We start from the raw sequence: 14,718 nt of genomic DNA on the forward strand, positions 1-14,718 counted from the left end.
TCTTTACTACACTATTTGATGTACTTTTTATTACTCACTGCACTACATAGTGTACACTTATTTTTTATGTATAAGCAAAATTATACATATTACTAAGTTTTTAGGCATTCTTCATTCACGACAAACTTTATTATATATAGAAACATTTCTGCTCCTCTTCGTTCCATGTATTTCTACATTTCTCCAGTGATTTTGTAATCTTCTGGCAAATGTCCTCTTCTTAATTGATTCTTTTTTAGTTCTGTTATATTATTTTCTGTACTTTCTGTTGCTACTAATGCATCTCTGCTAACTAAGTGTTCATTTTCATTTCCAGTTTCTCTAATTTTATTTTTATTGTATAACAAGTTCTAAAATTATTCTTTCCATTACATAAGTTTCTTCCGATATTATGATGCCATTTTCCTTACTTATTTCAGTGCTTTCATTTCTTCGTGTCTTACATTCTTTAGTGGATTATAATTTGGTTTTTGATTACGTTTGTCTTTTACAATATTACATTTATAGTTATTAAGATAAATTATTTTATTTGTTTCAGATATTATCTGACATGGAAGATTCTCAAATGTCTGCTTTACCACCAGATCTGGCAGCAGAAGCGCAAAATTTACGCAGGGATTGGTATGCTAGGAATAGGCAAATGGCACAAGAAAGATTCTTACAAAACAGTTTGGGTTCAATTTATAGACATTCTAGAGGAAGACAAACCTATAGACCCAATAACTTCCAAAGAGGATGGACTCAATGGAGTAGAGAATTTATAAATAATTCAATGTCTTCTACTTCCCCCATGAAAATAAGAGGACGTCAGTTATTAGACCCTGAGGGTTTAGCATGCATATTGGTTTTATTGTTTATGGATGATTCCAACTTAAATAAATTAAGATTGCATCGGGTAATAAGAAATTTGTGCTATCATACTCCAACCCGAGAATGGATCATTAACGCTTTACTATCGATAATAGAGAAAAGTGTCAATATACAACCAGATGAGAACTTAAATACACAAACTAGAAAAGGACCAAGACCTGGACCATTAAGTAGCAAATTGGTTACAGATGCCAAACACTTACAAAATGGAAGTAACTGGTTAACCATCAGAATGGAAGCAGCTTTGGGATGCGCAGCTAACGTCTTCATTGTTAATAAAACTGTTGGAAAGAAATGTGATAAAACAAGTGGATCTTCAATGATTAGTATCCATCCCCAAGCAGCTCCGATAGTTTGTAGAAACACTTTGGATCTCTTTACAACCCTGGCCAAAACGTATCCATCGTGTTTGCTACCAATTAAGTCGATCAGAGATGATAGTGACAAGTCTTGTGTTACCCCTATTCGAGTTAGACCTGAATCATTTCCTGAATTCTGGGATATTCTGCTTCGTTTAGATTCAGCTACTAAAAAGGGAAAGAGCATCCAAAAGAACACTATTCATACTACTGTTATAGATAATGATGGTCCGATCCACTTTGAACACACAGTATTTGGAAAGTTATTAAATATGTTATCATCACCAGTAGTTAATAAGAATACACAACTGACTGATAATTTGTTGAAATTGTTGTCAGTTACCACTTCTGGAATGCCCGAATTAGTTAAACCTACTAAAACTAGTAAAGCAAAAGTCCAATTAACTGACACTGTCAACAATCCGCCTACACATGCATTACGACTGGCTGTTAATGTTATTACTTACAAGAACTGTTCAGAAGAAGGCTTAGAGTTTATAACTAATTTACTACTTAACCTAGCCAATTCTTCCGTGGACATGAGTTTCATAGTAAGTATATAATTGTTTTTTTTTTTTATTTAATTCCAGTGCTTCATCACCTTTTCATTCTCCGCTAATCTTGTACTCTGTGTATGTACTTCGCGATATTCTCGGGTACACATTTACTATTTTTATTTTGTTTTATAGTATGATATTGTATTATTATTTTCAGATATTAAACCTTCTCTTAAATGGTGCTATAGAAATTGGTAATATTGTGGAAACTCAAATCCAATTCATGCTTAAGGATCTTAAAGGTATCATGACTAACTCACAAAAAAGGAAGCGCGAAGAAACTGGAACTTCAACATCAAAGGGAATTATTAATAATAGGTTCACTAATGAACAGGTAGTCATAACGGCCTCATCTAAAGTAAAGACATCTTGTGAATTGCAGCTACCGTCAATGGTTCCCTTAACTTCTAAATCTTCTAGTCAAGTATTTTTCCTCAGAGTGCTAAGAGTTATCGTTCAAATCAGGAACTCAATTAAGGACAATTTAAAAACAGGTATATTGCATATTGTATAAATAACTTAATCATTAATTAAATTATTTTGTATAATTAGGACATTTTTCAGCAGAAACGGCTACATACGAACTACCTGCACTTAGTGAGCAATTAAATAGTTTAACCAGTTTTTGGGAAACTTTAAGTCAATGTCTTTCTGAATTAGAGCATGCTCCAGATCATCACGCTGTTCTTGTTTTACAGGTAAGTGAATATCACATACTTACTTTGATCTTAACAATGAAAAACTAAAAAAATATTTTATAATTTTATAATTATTTCAGCCTGCTGTTGAAGCATTTTTCTTGGTTCATTCTCCACAACAAGGCCCTATTAAATCGGAAGAAAAAGATACCAAAGAGACTGAAATGGAAGAACACAGTGGAGAATCTACAGAATCACAAGGTAGTATTCCATCCACTTCAGATGCTGCTGCACAAGCTACAGTTTCTCCTGGTGATGAAGAACAACAGGCTTCGAGACCTGCTAGTGAAATAAATCTCTTGGATTGGGATAAATATTCAGAAACATCAGGAAAAGCTAGTATTACTCCCGAACAACAACAATTCCTTACTTTTGCAGAGAAACATCGCACAGTTCTTAACCAGATTCTAAGACAAAGTACTGCTCATTTGGCTGATGGTCCTTTTGCAGTTTTAGTGGATCACACCAGAATTTTAGATTTTGATATTAAAAGACGTTACTTCAGAACCGAGCTCGAAAGACTGGATCATGGAACAAGAAGAGAAGAAACTGCCGTCCATGTTAAGAGGGGAAACATCTTTGAAGATTCGTTCCGAGAATTGTTCAGAAAGAACCCTGAAGATTGGAAGAACAGGTTCTACATTGTTTTTGAAGGTAAGATTACTTATTTGAATATTATACATCCATATAAATATATTACATATATGGGTATATGACATATTAAGTTAAAAAATGTAGGTATCGATGAGTCAAGATTTTGTTATAGCATTTTAGTTGAGGATTTATTGATGCTGGTACCTTAGCGCCATACATTATCCATCGAATCATCTTTATTATTGTTGATGAACTATCATATTAAATTAAATTAGCTTCTAGTTGAGAGCAAACCCATAGAACAGCCGAACCAATTCATACCCCGTTGTAGATTTATTCAGTTGCCATGACCTAGTCAGAGACCTGAGAGGGCAGATAAATAAGGCCGTAGACCGCATTCATATCTGGATGTTTAATAGATGTCTAGAATATCCGTTATTGTTTAATGCTTATTCTGAAGAAATCATACAAGAAGCTTTGGTAAACGAGACAGTCGGCATAAAAGTGAACGGAAGTTTAATTAACAACATTAGGTATGCCGACGATACAGTCATAATAGCAGACAACTTGGAAGACTTACAAAGAATAATGAACAAAATATTAAGATATAGTGGAGAATACGGACTCTCTCTTAACATCAAAAAAACCAAATTCAGGAAAATTAGCAAGAACAACAATACAGACGAAATATTAACGGTAGGCGGAAAGCAGATTGAGAGAGTAAAAAGATACTTACTTGAGAACGATAATCACAGAAAATAACGATTATACTGCAGAAATAAAAGTCAGAATTGAAAAAGCACGTGCAACTTCGTGAAAATGAAAAAGATTTTATGCAGCAACGATCTGACATTGGCCCTCAGAATAAGGCTAATTAAATGCTATGTACACAGTGTACTCTACTATGGAGCGGAATCATGGACATTAAACCGGAATACAATATCGACTTAACGCGTTTGAAATGTGGACATTTAGAAGATTGTTAAGGATTCCATGGATAGATAGAGTCACGAATACAGAAGTGTTAAGGAAAATAGGCAGAAGGAGGGAAATGGAAAATACAATAAAAGAATGGAAATTGCAATATCTCGGACATGTGATGAGAGGCGAAAGATACAACATCTTGAGACTCATAATTCAAGGAAAAGTAGAGGGTAGGAGAAGCGTAGGAAGAATACGCGTTTCCTGGTTGAAGAACCTGAGAGAGTGGTTTGGTTGCAGCTCAAGACAATTGTTCAGAGAAGCTGCCTCGAAGGTTAGAATAGCCATGATGATTGCAAACCTTCGTCGCGGAGATGGCACTTAAAGAAAAAGAATAACCCGTATTGATATATGCAATAGAATCAGGGGAAGACATCAATAAAACTAAAAGTATGCTACATACAACCAAAATGAAGATATGAAGAGCAATATCAGGGAAAACAAGAAGGGGGATGGAGGAGCACAAGCTATCAAGAATTGCGTTAGAAGGAAAAACAAGTGGCAAGTTCCAGCGGTGAGTCCACCAAAGAGATGGAAATATAGCTTTCAGTCTACCTTTCAAAAAATACTTCAGCAACGAAATTAATAAATCGTAAGATCTACAGCAAGTACAACAAGAAAGAGAACTTCCATATACACAGATTTGTGTATTTTTGACATTTTTTCGTTTTGTAGTTTGAAAACAAACTCACGACATATAGATGTTGATGTCTTAGCGTTGGTTTACTTGGCTGTCACTTTTTACAAGAGTTACAAGAATTTTACACCAAGATTTTTGTGTGAGTTATAAATTTTGATAGTTACGATAATCTTTTACATCGTTGTTTGGTGCTTATTTGATGCCTTCATTTATTAGATTTTTTCTCGTTAAATTCAGATGTAGTATTTTGCATACTATGTCATATATTAGATCCGTGGACGAAAAGAGTGTCCTTTTTTGCGTTGTTGTTAAGTTTATTAGATGAGGCTAGGGATATATGGATATTTTTTGTAAATTTTGTTATTTTTCGATAACTTCAACATAAATCGATCACTTCCATATACTTCCTCTTACGTCACAATTGGAGTTTTACTATTAGCAAAAATTTCATAATATATAAAGCTGTTTAGTAGCCATGTCCTAATTATCAATCTGTTTAAAAATAACATACAATTTATAGATGAAGAAGGTCAAGATGCTGGTGGACTCTTACGTGAATGGTATGTTATCATTTCGAGAGATATCTTTAATCCAAATTATGCATTGTTCACTGTGTCCCCTGGTGACAGAGTAACCTACATGATTAATTCATCGAGTCACTATAATACGAACCACCTGTGCTACTACAAATTCGTTGGAAGGGTAATTGGTGAGTAATTAAGATTTTTGTTAACATTTTTTTACTATATTGTAGTACATCATTGAATACAAAGCCACGCACAGTCTAATGTTAATTTCATATCATTTCAGCTAAAGCCATATATGACAACAAGCTTCTTGAGTGTTACTTTACGAGATCGTTCTACAAGCACATTTTAGGCATTCCAGTAAAATATACAGATATGGAAAGCGAAGACTATAGTTTCTATAGAGGTTTAGTATACCTTATGGAGAATCATGTGAAAAATATAGGTCTTGAACTGACATTCAGTACTGAAATCAGTGAATTTGGAGTAACTGAAACTAGAGATTTAATACAAAATGGGCGACACATCCCTGTCACTGAAGAGAACAAAATGGAATATGTTAGACTAGTATGTCAAATGAAGATGACGGGAGCTATAAAACAACAGTGAGTAAAAACACTACCTTAATATTTTTTATTTATTTACGTGGCAAAGTAATTGCTAACTATCAGTTGATTATTTAAGATATCTTAATTAGCAAGTGTTTTCTCTATTATAAATGTGTGGTCGGCGGACGAAAGCAGACAAGTCAAAATTTGAATTTTTTCAGTAAGTGAAAAAACCATTTGAAAATTAAACGCCTAAGTAAATGTAGCTTTTATTAATTACATTTATGAATATAAGATACATTTAATACAATACAAAATAAAAAAAAAACAAATGTTTTGGATTTTGATTGACTTGTCCAGTTAGGCACGTCTTTCTTTATTAATTTATCTTATAAGGCACAAATGAAGTGCACATTTTAAATAAAAAAAGACATAAATATTAACATTTTAAATTAAAAAAAGAAAATATTTATGAAATAAAAATTTAAGAATAAAATTATAAAATAACAAAGGCATAACGTTTTAATTATTTTATTTCTTCATCATCACTTACTAAATTGTGGTGCATATTTTGATCTATTCTTATGAAAGCCTTGATAAAAATTATAAAAGAAAGTAGGAAGTAGAGGCAGTAGCGAGATGAGGTCTGGTTTTTCTCTCTAAAAATACAGCTTATTTCAAATCGAATGGCGAGCCCTTCCACGAAATAGTTAATCGCGCAGATAATAGAATATCTATGATCAGACCCTTCAGTGGCGTTGCAATATTAAACAAATTAAATTATTTGAAATCACACTAATTACAAAATTTACACACTTAAAAAATAAATGGAGTTTGATTGTACACAGATTGTTTAATAGATACCAAACTTTTTGTTTGTTATAATACCATCTTTAATAATAATTGATACTCTATAAAGTTTGGTAAAAGTTAATTTTTAATTTAGTGTCAGTTACCTTAAAACCGTAATTATTATAAAGTCATTATTAATGACTCCTTAACGACTCGTTAAGGACGTACAAAGAACTGATAAGAATTATTTCCAAGAATTTCTAGTCACTGGATTTCAAACGAGTTCGTAATTTAGTTGTTGAGTCTCAACAAGAAAGGTGCTACCACGCGTATTAGAACTAAACTATATTCAATATAAATTTGACAAAGTGCTGCAAGAATGTGGACATGTTTCTATGTTTCTTTAAAACTCCTGCAATGGTTTGGGCGCAAATAAAAAATGAGGTTGCAAAACAAAACGTTTATTTTAAGTTAGAAGACGTAAAAGTGTTGGTGGAACAGGAATTTGCTAGAGTAACTGTAGATAACTGGAAGAAAGTGTGTGAACATGTTGTCAAGGTTGAAGATAAGTATTTGGAAAGTGAACTTCGCATAGATGTAATTACTAAAGAATTAAGGATTGATTTAAATGAATCTAGTGACGACGACAGTGCATCTGATTATGAAAGTGAATAATATAATTTAACATTACGATGTACCTATGTAACCCATTTGAATATAAGTTTTCCAAACTGTCCTGTATGTATGTATTATTTTTTTACTTTATTCCAATCATTTCATATATTCTTCTATTTAACTTTGTGACGTTTAAATGAGTAATAATACAAATAATAAAGGTTTTAAAGTTAAAACAATCTTTGTAATAAATTACTAATTAATACTGTAATCTGTAATACGTATCTATGGTTTCACATACAGACAATATATGTATGTGATATATTATAATAATATGTATTAAAAAGTAGTACAATATTGCCAAAAGTATAATCTAGTATCATTGTTTAATAAATTGTGTGTACCTATCTTTAACAATTTGATTTAAATCACAAGTATTTTTTGGAACGCCACTGCTTTGTTTGGTGAGGCTTTACTGTTCCTAGAAATTTCCGCCACTGCTTTGTTTGGTGAGGCTTTACTGTTCCTAGAAATTTCCGCCACTACTGTTGAAACATTTTGTTATAATGGGATCTTATGTATACCATGTATATATATATATATATATATATATATATATAATATTAATATTTTGTCCTTTTTCCTTTTCAGACTCCATTCCTTTTTAGAAGGTTTCTATGATATAATACCAAAGCGTTTAATATCCATATTTAATGAACAGGAATTAGAGTTGTTAATTTCAGGATTACCAAATGTAGATATAGATGATTTGAAAGCCAATACAGAATATCACAAATACCAAACGAATTCATTGCAGGTAAGATTTTTTAAAATAAGTTCGTCTAATTGTTCTGTCATTTTTTTAAATTTGCGTAAGTTGGAATGAACTGCCAAGTCAAGAGCTGATAGCCTTTCGTATGTAGAACCAGATTCCACAGTAGTAGTGATAATTGGGTGATTAGTTACTAGGCTTATATCTAAATGTTTCATCATTAGAATATAATTTTTTTTTCTCCATCCATTTATCTGAATTCTCTAGTTACCAGTCCCTTTTCCTCTCTCTTGCTTTAAAGGAGGTTGCAATTGCTCTCACGACCAATGCATTTAATCTAATGATGATTTACCACTAGGTTTGAACAATATCAAAGGAGCAAATGGAGGGTTTTTCTTGTATTTTTTATTGCATATTTACACTACTCTACATTTTATAACCCTTACAAATGTTTGTAAAAGGTGAAAGATTAATAAAAACAATAATTAAAAAAATTATTTTTTGTCTTACTTTTTATAGATCCAATGGTTCTGGAGAGCTTTGAGGTCTTTTGATCAAGCTGATCGCGCTAAATTTCTTCAGTTCGTCACTGGAACCTCAAAAGTTCCATTACAGGGTTTCGGAGCATTAGAAGGAATGAATGGAGTTCAAAAATTCCAAATTCATAGAGATGATCGGTCAACTGACCGTTTACCATCAGCGCATACTTGGTAAGATACATGTTTAATGTTTTATTATTGCTTTACATTTTACACTGAAGTATGACATCACTTTGGAGTATGGTTACTTAGAAAAAAAAAACTATTAAATAGTGACATTTCTGTAACAAATAATCCATAAAACTAAAAAGTAATTATCGGGGCATTGAGCTTTTCCCGTGAATAAACCACAATCACAAGGAAAAATCATAAAACTAGTGAAAATATAAAGTGAGATGTTTAAATTAAGTGTAGATCAAATCATTATGAGAAAGTTATTAGGTACAGATTGTAAATAAAGAGGGAAATAAAAAAAATCCTGTGATATTTATATGTCTTTTTTTAAATTGAATGGTCCAAATAGCTCATTTTCTGGTTTTCAACATGTATGTGCTTTAACAATTATAAATATGTAATGTTTGTTTAAGGGTGTTTAATTATTATTTTTGTGTGTTTATCTATTAGTTCTCACTAGCGGACCAACTCGATATCGAGTTTTTTAAATGAAATTTTTATTTTGCGAGAAAAATTAAGAGATCAATACAAACAATATAAGCAAGAATATACATAACATTCATCAATAATAATGCAAGTAAAAAGTGTATTAAATATCACGAAATATTTCGTCGAAAACAATGTTTTTTGTTACAATGTTATCATTTAGCAGTTAATTTTACATGCTGATCACGAATCCAGTGTCAGATTTGCTTTATCTTGACGTTTTATGCGCGTTTCGGGTCACTTCCGGTGTCGAATCGCAACCGGAAGTACATATTTAGATTCGTCTCGACGAGACCTTTCGATCCATATATACATTGTGGGGTCTAAAACTTAAAGTAAATTTTAACTTCCGGTCATCTCAAAACCGGAAGTGAATTTTTGTACCAAAAGTATATCTTGACAATCTCGTACGTAATACTAATAATATTCCGAAAAAATATTTTAATTATCTAATATGGTTTTTGAGTAAAGTGGTGGACAAGAAAAGGGCTTAGCGTTTTAGTATATAAGATTTCTTAATAAGTAGTAAAACGTATTTTAATAACACTATTTAATATTGATTTCTTCTTACAGTTTCAACCAATTGGATCTGCCGGTTTATGAGACTTATGACAAGTTAAGAGGATACTTGTTGAAGGCCATCCACGAGTGCTCCGAGGGTTTTGGCTTCGCTTAAATAATCCTTTGATGTTTAAGACTGATGTGTTATTGCTGTTTATATATATCACCTAGAGTAGATTTCTGTAAATAAACGTATTCTATGTTAAGTGTACAGAATTCGAAAGGTGTAAAAAAAGTTACTTTTAGTTTTCTATATTCGCTTCAAAATTTTAGTTAGTCATTGGATTAGTTTTTGAGTTTTATACAAGTTTATTTGTAAATTTCATAGGACGGCACATGTATTTTTGTAAAGGGCCTGATGGCAATTCGAGTGTGATAACTGAATTAGATATTCAGATTTGATATTCAAAGTATATTTGTATTCTTAATTTAAGTCTTGTTATTCTTATAATTATTAAGCCATCCTTTTATAAATGCGCTGTTACTCTTTGAATACTTTTAGTCTCTCATAATCAGGTAAATATAGTCAACATGTATTTCAGAATTGTGATTTAATTAAATAAATGTTTTTATCAATGTCTTTTTGGTTTTTCATGAAATGGTACCTTGAACATACAAGTTCCCTAACGGAGAATACACCGAAAACCATAGAGAAAGTTTAAAAGGAAACCGGTAACTCACTGAGTATCTTTTATGAATATTTTGAGGATATTTTTACTTAATATATGTAATAGAAGCTTAAGAATACAGCCTACGACGAAAACAGAAAATGATCTCTGAAGGATAGGGTCATTTTCATATTTTTAGCTGTTACTACATAAATATAGAGGTGTGTCTACTTTCTGTCTCCAAAGTAAGGAGACACTGTGCTAAGTGGTAAACTTTGGGCAGGCTAGACGACGAATCTCGTGGCTGAAAACTCTGAAACAGTGGAGTGTTCAAACATAAGAATTATTCAGAGCCACCGAGCTCTTTTGTGGTACAGAATGATCACCAACGAACATTCAGAAACGTTTACTATTCACCATCTACTCTACATGAAGATCAGTGCACGTAAAAAAAACTTTCTTTAGTTGCTCGGGAATAGTAAAAAAAGAGTACTAAAAAGAGACTAGCACGAAGCTTCATACTATTTTTTCTGTATTTTTAAAACTAAATTAAGTAATTAACAAAGCGCACGTCGTGTCATTCTTACATGAAAACTAAGAATGCACTTATTGTACTCAAAAGTGCAATTTCAGTAATAACTGTCCAAACGATAAGAATGTGAACAATTTCGATGGATAGTAAATGAATTTCTCAACCAAATTTTAGAAGTTTTGAAAATACCCATTTCTTAAAAAATCCTGTTTTGTCAAACACGGGCGAAATTTCATTAAAGGGAGTGGAGTGTAGAAATTTAAAAAAATAAGTCAACTGACTACAAATATCTACAGTAATGAAGTAATTGTAATATCTGTAAATACATCTCAAATAATTAAAATTTGTAATATATATACAGATGCATCCAGGAAAGTGAACGTTCAATGGCGTGGAAAAGTCTTTGAATACTGTGTTTCCCTAACCACCTTGGGGTTTACACTGAATCACACCCTTATAGCACCTGTGTTTGCGATCTACGTTTCGGCTGCAAAATGGGTTGAAGCAGTATCACTACATACAATTGATGTAAATGCATATATTAACAATTCAGCAAGAATCATCAGTGGATGTCAGACACCCATCACTAAGCTCTGGTAGTTATATCTTATCTGAAAGTGATTTTTGTTTCTCTTTTTCTCCACTTTCACTTCTTGTTAAGTACCTTTTCGTTAAATATCTACATCCAGTGGACGGCAAATACCGCCGTACTCTCATTTAATCACGTCTCTTTCCCAATATTCTTTACAGATATCATATATCATTCCACTCCTGTTATCATCAATTAGAACCATTTCAATCTAAATATCAACATAACATAAGTAAATTCTCGTTACAAATTTGGCGCTTCCAACGCGAAGCCGCTAAAGTTTGGGTGTCATTCTGACAGCTTTTCCTGTTAAACCATTTATCTGTTTAAACCTTAATCTACAATTTAAATTTCTTATCTATTCTATGATTATCCCTTATATTCCTGCATGACTTATTTATTCGATATCTAAAATAGTTGTTTTTGAAACTAGTATGAAATATCCACTATTCACGTGTATAATTCTTTTATTTAAATTAAAGTGTAAAAGTGAGATTTTTTACAATTATTATAACTGATTTAATTGGGATTTATTTCTTTACTGAATAATAACTGCATTAGTGCCATAATATTTGTGACTTATAAACATTGATTTAACATTTAAGTATTAATCATTATCGTTACTAGGCAAAATTAGTGATACTAGGTATATTTCTGTGATAAATTAATCTATCAAATATTTTGCGGACACAGTTTGTTCTGTATGTAAGTTTTTTTAAAATCGGGGAAAATAATATTTAAATTGTAAAATAAAACTCCAAATAATTTTTTTATTTATCATTTATTCGATAAGAATTTTACACAATGGAGAAAAACGATAGCACAAAAATGAAACCTTAACGAAGGTCTCTAAAAATGTATTATTAATTATTCAAGAAATACATACAAAAATTACTACGTATAAGCCTTTTATGAAAAACAAATAATAAATTGCAAATTCAATATTGCAACAATATGTAAAACAGATCATCCAATAAACGCGCAAGTACTGCGCGTCATGAAAAAGAGGCCACCTAGAATTTTATAAGAATTTTAAGTTTTTAAGTTTTTTATAAGAATTTTGAGTTTTAAGTTTTAAGAATTTTAAGAATATTTTTAAGTTTATGCAATTTATTCTATTATAACTAAACTCCCACAATGCAGAAACACTTAAGGACACTGGGTGCCGACAGGTCAAAGGTAATAAGTTCGCAGAATTGATATCAGTTTTACGACTTCGGAGAATGCACATGTTTGTACATTGTTTTTCTTGGAATATTGCTGTTCTGTTTTTCAAAAATCTTTCATTACTGTACAGTTGTTCAAAAAGCGAATTTGTGTAATTTTTAAATTTAAAACTATGGCTGAGAGATTTTCTAGATCTGTTCAAATTGTTACTTTGATTGATAATGAAATGAGTCAAAGAGAAGTGGTCAGACAGCTTGGATTCAGTCGTTGTAATTCCCAAAATACCAACGATTCGTAGAGACTGAATCTCACGAACGACGACCAGGATCAGGCGCTAGAAGAATCACGACGGCCAGAGAAAACCGCTCTTTACAACCCACTTCTTTTCAAAATCGCTTCTTTACGGCTAGAGCAATACAAAACCGTTTTCAATATGCTCACGGGTAGACATTAAGCACTTCTACAGTGAAAAGACAGTTGAGGAAATTTGGTTTAAGAGTTCGCTGCCCAGCAACAGGATTTTTGTTAACAGCAGCATATCGACAAATCCGACCTGAGTTTGCTAGAGACCACGAGCATTGGACGACAGAAGATTGGAAAAATGTTTGATTTGGTGATGAGTGAAGAATGGTTTTGTATGGCTCAGACAATCGCATCAAAATGTACAGAAGACGTGGGGAACGATATGCTGCTTGTGTTAGACGAGCACATGTTGCTTTTGGAGGAGGCTCAGTAATGTTTTGAGCAGCAATTTCATTCGAAGGCCGTGTTTATTGATAGAAGAGCGTTGAACGCTCACCGATACATTACCGAAATTCTAGACGAGCACGTAATGTCTTTTGCTGGGTTTATGGGCAAAAACTTTATTTTCGTAACGCAATACCTGGATACCGTCGGTGTGACAAAAATGAATTTGCCGGCTCAAACCCCAGATTTGAACTCGATTGAGCATGTTTGGAACCAATTCAAACGAAGAGTAAGAAACAGAATACCTGCTCCAATAAATCGTGAACAGCTTCGGTTGGCGCTCATGGAAGAATGGGAAGCTTTTCCTCAAGACAACATCCAGAATTTGATCAATTTAATTCCATGTCGAATGAGGAGTGTAATTCAAAATAGAGGTGGTAAAACAGAATACTGAAAACCACGACTTTATTTTAATTCTTATAAAGAAAAATTACAATATTTTTGAAATTTTTCATTAAAATCATCATTTTGGGAGAAGTATTTTTTTGGCATTTGTTATTTAAGAAATGGTTGCATACTGCTTTAGAACATATTATTAAAAAATGCCAAAAATGTTAGGTGGCTTTTTTTAATGACGCACAGTGTATATATATACAGTAGACTCCCTCTATAACGAGAACTGAAATGACAGACTAATTACCTCGTTATAAGACGATCTCGTTATATCAGACAATAATAATACTGTGCATACATATGAATCTGTAGTTTTCTAAACCATTAACTTCCTATAGTGAAGCTATTCGGAGCAATATAAGATGCTAATAAATATTGTTTGAATGGCGTTTTTGAAAAAAAATTATTTACTTTTATTGTCAATGAAATATATTAAAACATAAAAGAGTTGTTTACTTTTATTATCAATGATATACGTTAAAACAAAAAATCTGTACTTATATTTGTTTCCAACTACATAATGTATAAAGCGTATTTTCAAGGATATCATAAACTATTGCTTCTGCAATTTTAAGAACTCTGTCATTTTTAACTGCTTTAAATGGTCCAGTATCATTCTATCATATTTTCTAAAGATGTGAAACAGTTGTATTTATTCATTGTAAAGAAGTTTATTGCGGGCTGCAGTTAAGTTTATTGAGGGGCTGTTTGAAAAGGTATTTATTTATAGCCACGACCCGACCAAAAACGTAAAAAACACGTTTTTGAATCTTATTGTCTCTCCAAATTTGCCTCGCTATAGACGGTTATAGTTCAATAGAAATTTCACGGGACATCTAATGTATCTCGTTATAAGCGAAACCTCGTAATAACCGTGTTCGTTATAGAGGGAGTATACTGTATATATATATATATATATATATATATATATATATATATATATATATATATATATATATATATATATAT

The 14,718-nt window shown here is 31.9% G+C and overlaps 1 protein-coding gene across 4 annotated transcripts in view; it reads left to right on the forward strand.

Annotated features, from left to right (window-relative positions):
- The window catches only part of HUWE1 (HECT, UBA and WWE domain containing E3 ubiquitin protein ligase 1), a 45,535-nt gene extending 35,242 nt beyond the window's left edge, over positions 1-10,293 (forward strand). For 2 of the 4 annotated variants that reach the window (XM_072545782.1, XM_072545786.1), the window contains 9 exons: positions 539-1,780; positions 1,944-2,280; positions 2,339-2,484; positions 2,565-3,138; positions 5,220-5,408; positions 5,510-5,831; positions 7,833-7,998; positions 8,473-8,663; positions 9,726-10,293. In XM_072545782.1, the coding sequence (XP_072401883.1) occupies positions 539-1,780; positions 1,944-2,280; positions 2,339-2,484; positions 2,565-3,138; positions 5,220-5,408; positions 5,510-5,831; positions 7,833-7,998; positions 8,473-8,663; positions 9,726-9,828 (3,270 nt within the window). In that variant the 3' untranslated portion in view covers positions 9,829-10,293. The remainder of the gene's footprint in view (positions 1-538; positions 1,781-1,943; positions 2,281-2,338; positions 2,485-2,564; positions 3,139-5,219; positions 5,409-5,509; positions 5,832-7,832; positions 7,999-8,472; positions 8,664-9,725) is intronic. The other 2 variants (XM_072545783.1, XM_072545784.1) reach the window with 2 other exon arrangements.
- The last annotated feature ends 4,425 nt before the right edge of the window (positions 10,294-14,718 follow it).

This window comes from Diabrotica undecimpunctata, chromosome 10, assembly GCF_040954645.1.
Source record: "Diabrotica undecimpunctata isolate CICGRU chromosome 10, icDiaUnde3, whole genome shotgun sequence".
NCBI classification, from domain to species: Eukaryota; Metazoa; Arthropoda; class Insecta; order Coleoptera; family Chrysomelidae; genus Diabrotica; species Diabrotica undecimpunctata.